The following is a 9,843-nucleotide window of genomic DNA, read 5'->3' as shown; positions in this document are numbered from 1 at the left end:
GATACGAGCATGATTATGAGGAAAAAGGTTAATATTCTTCTTAAACGTTTGATTTAGGTAAATGAATCGATAGTTGCAAAATGGACTCTTTTATATGCTTTGAAAATGAGGCTTTCTACAATGAATCTGCTCTTTCTGTGTTTTCTAAAGATGAGTTTAAAATGCATTTTTAGTGTATTTATCATCGCTGAATTGAAGGATCATTGATAAAGAATAATGAGACATTACAGGGAAAATTAGTATTTGAGGAAAAAAATTTGAATCAAAGCTTGAAGTTTTTTTAAAAGTCTCTAAGTATAGAAAGAACCTGTAACAAAAAGCTCAAAAAATCTTTAAAAATAAAAACTGATAAAAGACCAGCTACAGATGGTTTCGCTTGCAAAAAGATGGGTTTTGGAACATTTATCACACGAACAATCATTGATTTATACTTTAAAAAAAACATGTTCTGAACCAAAACAGGCGTTATAACCTAAAACTGTGGCCAACTAAAACTGTAGCTAATACAATTTTTAAAAAAAATGACGGCCTAGTAGCCTCTTAAATTTTGTGTATAAATTAGCTTCTGGATGTATTGCTGAAAGATTTTTGAAAGAAGTTTTTGGTAAATTCATACATGGAGACAAAACATGATTTGTAAAAGGTTGATTTATTGGTGAAAATATTAGATTAATGTGTGGTATTATTCACCAAGCAGAATCAAGAGAAATAGATAATATTCAATGTTTTGTAGTTGAATATGCAATTTATTTCACGAGTGGGACAGGATTTTTGATATTTTCACGAGTGCGAAACACGAGTGAAAATATAAAAAAATCCTGTCTCACGAGTGAAATAAATTCCATATTCAACTACAAAACATTGAATTTTCTGTTTATTATATTTTCTTTGATTTTCCCTTTACCTATTTGTCTTTTTGTATATATTCAAATTTCCATTAAATTAAAATTTCCCCTATGATTCTTTACAAAATAAAATGCAGTTTATTTTCTCATGAACTACATTACATATGTATCACGAATGAGCATGAATATCACCATATTTGATACGTTATAATAGTGATAATACCACACGACGTCAAAAAATATAGTGCACAATGTATTGCTTTAAAAATGACAGTTGAAAGGCGTAAATTTATGGCAAGTCATCATAAAAAATAATGTAAATATAAGAAATGAATTTAATTTTTGAAGATTTATGAGGTATATCAACTACAACTCTTCACGCCGGCATATTTAACATGAAGCGCTAACGCGCTTCATGAAATTTGCCGGCGTGAAGCGTCGTAGTTAATAACCTCATGAATCTTCAAAAATTAAATTCATTTCTTAAATATACCAGTCATAGGCTACATAACGTCATAGTTTAAAGGTTGAGACGTCATAGCTAAGTGATACGAGATTGAAAACATTGTAAACATGGATTTTAGCAACATATTTTGGGGAACTTTGGTAGTCTTATACACTGTCAGAATGGTTTATTTACTCTATATATTATAACAGTCCAAGGAACATTTTTACAACACTCTTCGTTATGGGAAGGTTAATCGAGAGTGTTACTGTACTTCTGATATTTGTCACACTGTGACAGGATATAATTTTGATATCCTTTCACACTGTGACAGGTTATCACCTTTATTTAATGGATAAATTACAGTATTTCACTTTTGAAAATGTAATAAATTCATGTACCTGGTCTCTTAATGTTTATTGACTTCGAAAATGCATTTGATACAATTTCATTGAACTCCGTACAGTAAACACTTTGCTTATTTATTTTTGATCTGTCAATTAGATTCTGGATAATATGTTTCTATAACTATATAAAATCCTGTGTTATTTAAAATTGGATTATTTCTATGTTTTTCTGCCCTGAAAGGGGGTGTAGACGAGGTGATCCTATTTCACCATATTATTTTGTTGACTGTGCAAAGATTCTAGACGTTTTTTTTAGAAAAATAAAAATATAAAAGGCATAAACATCGATAGTGAAAATACAAGTTGTCCCAACTTGCAGATGATATATCTGTTATTTCTTATGGCTCTACAATAAAAATACACATTGTTAATTGTTAGATTATGGTCGATATTGAGACAATCCGGGAAAAGATATTCCGGTGAGAGTCCTGATTTATAGTCATGTTCCGCTAGATGGCGTTATTTTGGCACGGAGATTATAAATACAGGCGAAGCGGCAAATTCATTTAATTACGAAGTTGATGCTGAAGCCGTAAGACAGGCGGACCATTTGTTACGAGAGGTAATTTTTAGTTTATGATAATAAATAAATATTTAAAGTTTTCAGACGTGACTGAACAAGTCTTCCCTGGCTTTAGATATTGTTTGTTATAAAAAAAAGTGACAGTGGGAGCCAGCAAGAGCTGTACACGGAAGCCAGCAAGATCCGAACTGTATGAACTGCGCTGTAAGAGCCAGTATTAAAAAAAGAGCTGTAGGAACTGCAAGAGCCGAGCTGCAATAGCCGATCGCTATTGAGCCAGCATCACTTTGATTTTTTTGTACATAATTGATTAAAGACAAGTAGTCTAACATTTATCTGTATATATTGCTTAATCACATATTTGATATATTGAACCTGCCAGGTCCTCAAAAAGTTAACTGAGGGGATTCAGTCGCCTTTGCTATTTGTAAATATATATTATTAGGTTTCATGCTACAATATATCTAAATGTCAAATTGAAGTATTTTTTAAAACAAATTCTGTTTCGTCTGAAAGTAAAACAAGTCAGCTTATAACGGATCACAATGAGTACCCATTGTTATTCCAACAGTTTGTTGGAAAATTTTGTCTTTGAAGACTACATAGTTGTTATCATTGAGAATCTCCAACATCCGTTTTATACCAACCGTAAAGCACTTGTGTGTACAATCAGTGTTTTTTTTTTTGACAACATAAAGGTAAATTTGATGATGACCAAACACAAGATGTGAGAATTTCCGAGTTCCTTTTTTATTGAAAAGCAGTTGTCAATGATATTATAAAGTATAACTTTTTATTTATTTAATTAAAGTATATGGTTGTACAAGTACAAAGTGTAGAAACGTTGTACGTTTTAATGTCTAAGAGTTTTGAAATATTTGATGATGTGAAAGTTCTTAAGAGTTTTTGAGGATCCACATCTGATTTTAACCAATTCTAGTATACATTGTAGCACATTACGTCTAAAGTTTCTCTACTACAGCAGTGAATATTTTTCAAGGAGTAAAGTTAAGAATTTGGTAGAACATTTGATGAAATCAGCAATGCATCTCTGTTTGTAAGGATTATTATGAAGATATGGATCAAAAAGTAAAAAAAAAGAGTTGAACAATGGCACTATATAATAAAGATTCAGTGAAAGTTTCATTAAATTTCTATCAGTGGTATAAAAGGAGTTTTGGATAAGAGATGGATCCCCAAAGCATAACAGAGGGACGGACAGACATCCCGATCGCTATATACCCTCCCTCTTTTCCAGCAGGGGAGTATCATAAACATTCCTTGGAAACTTTTTTGTTTTCAAGAAAACACATTATGGAATGAAATCTTACCAGTGAAATGGTCTTAATAGCAATGATTTTTATTGTGAAATATTAATATGCATTTAAAGTATATCATTGAGGGAGTTAGCAATATTCCAGTTTCGCAAGGCCAAAACTATTTCCCGAGGCTACATAGTCCTTGCCTTTGGAAAATTGAATCTTGCTAACTCCCGCAATGATAATACTTTTAAACTGTTAAGTATAACGATACAAACGTAAAATTTAGAGGATTCAGATAGCTTGATTTCAAAGCAGGAATTAGCTCCCTTAACTAACACACGGGGATTAGTCCATTCACATATCACATCAATGTAAAAGTAAAAGTATTACGAATAACGGGGAATTAGATTTCGAAGCAGGTATTAGCTCAATTGACTAACGCACCGGAATTTGTCCATTCATAACGATTTCTAGGGAATGTCATATCTATCGATATAATGTTATTTAGGGAAACATTAATAGAGGTGTAATAAATGAAGATAACGAACAGTACTCAAGCTCAAAATTCCATTAAACAATACAATTTTTTAGACAGAGCAATCACAAACCTCTAAACGTCAGATGTGAGATGCTATTTGGTAAGATCTTCTAAAAAACACAAAACTGTTAACATAAACAAATGCTAACAAATTCATTGAGAGCAAAATTCGAATTCATACAAAATCAAACTAATATATATATATCTCATTGTTTCACAATGCGTTAACGTATTCATTGTATTTTTAGATGAAAAAAGCAGAAAGAAGTTTATACAGTTCTTTTCAGTTTTGTTTTCCACCGAAAAACAACGGTTCTTTTCCTATCTTATAAAGACGTCATGATTTCGTCCTTTTTACCCTTCTGTTATTCAACAATTTCTGATTTGCAGTTATCATTTTTCCCATCCTGGCTGTGTTACTTTGTGTTTATTTCTGCTTTACAATTTTTGTTCATGTTTGATTCTCTGTCTTGGAGTTGATCTTGATTAGACACTTCACAAAGGGATACATTAGCTATTGTTCTTTCAGATTATTTTTGAATTGAACAAGTGTGATGTATGGAGGAACGTTTGGATAATCAGATTATTTTTCTTTTGCACTTGTTTCTGGTTGCGTATTGAAGTCTTCGGGGTCAAGTATCTGTTTGCTGTAAATCTCTTCTTCTGGGACTTTCAGATTGCCAACGTTGCGTACTAGATCATACTCTACATCATGGGTTACTTGAGTGGAACAGATATTGGACCAAGCAGAATCATAATTACCACTTTCAGTAATTAGTCTAAAGAATCCTTTATCGTAGTGTGCAGAGTCAATTTCTTTGTAAAATATATAAGTTTTTGTTGCATTTTTCCTATTTGATACCAGATCATAATTTGAATTTCCATCGAAGTTCATATTTCTATAGATTCGTGCCATTGCCTCTGTGATCGGTCTGCAAGAGATCTCTTGAATTTCCCCCTTTCTCGTTGATTGAAGTTTGTTCTTAACCTTGTATTTCACACACCTACAATAGATGAACTTAATAATATTTTTTAAATGAATTTCCTTTATACTGATTAAATATCAGAGAAAGTCTATGCAGCAGAAATTGATTACCAATAGATGCACGTTAAGTCGATGATAATCATGAGGGTTGATAACACTCCACCCAAAGCAAGAAGATGGTATTTGTATACTTTCAAAACTGTGTGCCAGGAACAATCATGATCAGAAGCTGGAACAATATAGTATCAATCCATGAACAACACTCAGCATAAAATAAATTTAATTAAAGAAACATACACAATGATCCTCAGTAATCAGGATGCTTCATTTTCTGGAGGAAATTTAAGGGGAACTAGTTTTACAAATATCTGTTAGAGTTGCCCACGTGGTGCGGTGGTTCGAATTTCTGCTCTTGAGTCGCAGAAGAAGGAACTGTTTCTTACTTGGAGGGTTCGAAGCAGAGGGACTTTCGCAGATGTATAGTACATGTAGTACAATTATTATTTTGACGATTAGCCTCTTCAACCGATCAAAAGAAAATAAGATTGATTATTTGCTTTTTGAAAATTGTCTTTCTAAAAGTTTTCAGTCATATGCAAGGACCTTACAAAATGTTAGTGAAGAGCTCCAAATTAAGACTTGTTATTGGCACTTACGGCCATGAAACAGTGAGAGTTCTTGATCGTGCCTTTGCAGACCGCGACACGGAATCTTACGATGGCCGATAGCGGCCGTCAATATACACTAATGTTAAGTGTGTAAAGTTTACAGCATTTTCAACAAAACTCAATGACAAGTTACACTTGAAACGAAAAAGTGTACAAAGTGTACAGCGTCATTGCAAATTTCCATGTACACTCTACACCAACTTTTGTGTAAAGTGTCTAGAAATGTTTCACGTACACTCTACATCTAAAGATAGTATCAAGTAACAAAATAAAGAGAAAAATTCTTCCTCTTTCCCCTTTTGTCTTCCCCCACATTGGTACCTCTTGAAAAGTACGAGACTTGAACGTAAAAAATGCTTCCAAGCTCTTTTGGTAAGTTGAATCGAATAAGCAGAAAGAATTATTTATAACTGCATTTTTGATATTAAGACATCACACTTTACATATAGATCTCTCTCTCTCTCTCTCTCTCTCTCTCTCTCTCTCTCTCTCTCTCTCTCTCTCTCTCTCTCTATATATATATATATATATATATATATATATATATATCTATATATAATAAAAAACTTTAAAACACTTTTCGAAATATTTCAACCGTGTTACCGGCCTTCATCAGTCGTGTTTATTTAAATGCATAAAAACATAAGAATTGAGAGGCAACGTCATGCAATAAAGTTGCGCCAAAAACAAAAAAAAGAGCAAAAATTGTACTTGTGTTATCAAAATTTTTAGCATATAGAATAAAATACTAGAATACGGGGTATATTAAAAAGATGATTTTAAAGTATAAATAAATTTATATCTGTAAAAATAAGTATCACAATGTCACACAATTGTTCATAAATCCACACATATATATATATATATATATATATATATATATATATATATATATATATATATATATATATATATATATATATATATATATATATATATATATATATATATATAATGCATTCATGTACAGTACAAAATTACTCTTTTATTAAAAGTTAATTAATTTGTTAAAACAAATATGGTTAAACAGATCAAGCTATAAGCATTAAGTGAATATGTAAAAATATGTGTGTTTTTTATATTTAATAAATAAAGTTCCTTATCATTTACAATCGAAAAAACTACAGGTCTCCTTTTTTAGAACATCGAATTTTACTTATCGCAATAAAAACGTACTGTACACAGTTCTGGTTTTATATTCATAAAGTGAAATACATTATTGAAAATGGGTGATGCATGTGTCTGGCTTCAGTTTATACTTTATACAGCTAAAATTAACTTGAGGAATGATCAAGTTTAAAAGGGTATCGTTTTTGTTCGAATTTATCCGACGAAGTTTTCAAAATATTCTCGATTATCGTCTCCATATTTAGACGCATGCCTTTCTGAGACATATCGAAGCGGTTTGATGATCAAGACTCATTTCCATTGTTTACTTTATTTATTTCCCGGGCCACAATTGATGGTTACATCAATGTTTTCTTGTTTTGTTACTAGATACTACATTTGGATGTAGAGTGTATGTGAAACTTTTCGAGACACTTTACCCAAAAGTTGGTGTAGAGTGTACATGGAAATTTGCAATGACGCTGTACACTTTGTACACTTTTGTTTCAAGTGTAACTTGTCATTGAGTTTCGTTAAAAAATGCTGTACATTTTACACACATAACATTAGTTTAAATTGACGACCGCTATCGGCCAATACGAAAATTTAAAAAGTGAACAACGTCATTGCAAAATTCCATGTACAGACTACACCAACTTTTGTGTAAAGTGTAGAGAAAAAATTCACGTACACTCTACATCTGATGGTGCTACATGTATCAAATAACAAAATAAAGAGAAAAATTCTTTCTCTTTCCCCTTTTTCTTCCCACAAATTGGTACCCCTCTCCTATTTTAAAAGGTTCGTGCAATTGTCTCTGTTTCACGAAGATTCGCACTAAGCTTATGCGGCAAACTTAAAGATTCTGGAGGAAACTCCGAAAGGGCAACATGTAAGTTACTTTTTTTTAAAAATAATTTAATATCAGTTGTAACACCTCATTTGATTGGTTAAAAGGTTTTATCTATTTCGTATAACATAAGTTGCGTACGTCACAATGGCAATGAGTAACGTCTAAATCGTATTACTCCGCTTGACGTTACTTTAAAATTATGCTCAATATTTGGAGGAAAATTGTCTCATTGTCTACACTGAAATTAAATTATAAGGAATGAAGCTTATTTCAACTTATATTATTATCCTTCAGAATTATACAGTCAATCTGATTGGTTTAGAGCAGGTCACGTGCAGGGAGACAACTCGTGATGTCTCCCTCAAGCGCAGGGTGACAACTGTTATCTCCCTTCAAATGACAATGAAGATTCTTCAGGATAATAAAACTATTATGGACTGTTTAGACGGGAGACATCACCAATCATCAGGTCTGAGTAGGGTTGTCACCCGAGGGCGCTTGGTGATGTTTCCCTTCTAAACAGTCCATAATTGTATATTATACGATATAACAAAACTTGGGAAGTTTACGCTTCGCAGTTTATAAAGCGTAAACTACCCCAAGTTTTACATGTATATCGGATAATATAAATTGAAATAAGCTTCATTCCTTAAATTTTAAGATAAAATTGCTATGGTCTATAAAGTTAGAAATGAAAGAACTGTTACCACTGCTAGGATTAAGATTGATTATAATCTTGATTTTAGATGACTTTTTGTAATCCAAGAGAAATAAAAATATTTTTGTTTACAAAAATATGAGTTATAATCATGGTTTGAGTATTTAGGGTAGATGTAAAATGATAAACATACATAGTTTTCTGCAACGAAACTCAAAGAAATATTGCAGGTGAAATGATTTTCAAAATGTTAGGAAAATAGAAATTTTTTAAATTTATCAAAATCATATCTAACATTCATTTCAAAGTGAGCTCTACTATATAATAAAAATTTCAAAGGAAAATTTTGTAGATGCATACTTGTACACGTAATTATGATTGTGGCAATTAAAGTGATAGATAAAAAAATAATTTATTAATTGTTATTTTAAGAGAATTCTCTTGCAAGCGTTTTTCACTCATATGCAGGTACCTCACAAAATACCAGTGAAGAGCTTCACATTTATAAACTATAATCAGCACTTACAATAAGTGAGCGGTGAAGGTTTTTTAGTATTCCAATGCCTACCGTGACAAAGTATGATTCTAAGGTCATATGCAAGAGACCTGTTACTTGCACTTCTATTGTCTTTTAAAGAAGAAATATCTAAGGATTGACGCGATGCATGTAAAAAATTACCCGAACCCCGATCACTTATTTCTATTACCGTATATGCAGAATTTGTAGGAAGATTGAATTTTGGCATTGTTGGCTTGGATGCCAAGATCGCCAAAATTGAATATCGCCAAAACTTAATTGCGCTTTGTTTGTAATATTTCCATTTCCAATTATTTTCTCTATGATGAACACTACAAAAGTCCATCTTGTTAATTTCTTCTTAATACCTTGGTATGTATTTTTCTCTATTGCAACACTACTGAAAGGTCAAATGTTAACTTGCGTGTATATATGAGTGGCGTATAAATTTAACTGTTTACTAAGTAATTAGATATGATTTGTCTTTTTACAAACAAAATAAATAATGAATTATCTTCGGATCAAAAGCAAGTCGCTAGCGCAACGTTGTCCACTATCAGCGAGGCCGAGTACTCCACTTCCGTAAACAGCCTATCTTGAGCACGAGGAGAAAACGGCACAGCCACACTCCATAATCTGATACAGACATCGTCCCTCAGTCATTACCATCCGACTTCGTAAGCAACTCAACTTCATCTGCTATTTTAACATCCACACAAATCGGTTTCCTGACCAACTCTGGTTTCATCAACTGCAACACTGCATTTAATATGACGGCGGAGAAGTATCCTAGCTAGGGCCTATACACTTGTTTGTGCTTCCGAAAACCTAAATCTAGGTCACATATATGATTAACGTTAACAAGATTGCTTTGATCATAATTTAACATTATTTTGTTGTTTATTTGTTGTTTATTTGATAAATGTTGAAATTTGACTACAGTAACTATAAACAGTCATTAAATTTGTTTCTTGTTTTTATGGAATTATTTTTTAATGTAAAATTTGACGTCATGGAACGAGGCAATGGAAAATA

At 32.0% G+C, this 9,843-nt stretch overlaps 1 protein-coding gene across 1 annotated transcript; it reads right to left on the bottom strand.

The window, feature by feature from the left end:
* Positions 1-4,561: 4,561 nt before the first annotated feature.
* Positions 4,562-5,787, bottom strand: LOC134262356 (uncharacterized). Its single transcript, XM_062744729.1, has 2 exons — positions 5,117-5,787; positions 4,562-5,024 (listed from the first exon to the last, which is right to left on the bottom strand). The coding sequence occupies exons 1-2, from the start codon at positions 5,146-5,148 to the stop codon at positions 4,604-4,606; spliced, it is 453 nt and encodes a 150-aa protein (XP_062600713.1). The 5' UTR covers positions 5,149-5,787; the 3' UTR covers positions 4,562-4,603.
* Positions 5,788-9,843: the final 4,056 nt, after the last annotated feature.

Source organism: Saccostrea cucullata, unplaced genomic scaffold (assembly GCF_032062105.1).
Source record: "Saccostrea cucullata isolate Sc308-1 unplaced genomic scaffold, CSIRO_AGI_Scuc_v1 ctg12169, whole genome shotgun sequence".
Lineage (NCBI taxonomy): Eukaryota > Metazoa > Mollusca > Bivalvia > Ostreida > Ostreidae > Saccostrea > Saccostrea cuccullata.
This window is presented reverse-complemented; position numbering and strand designations above follow the sequence as displayed.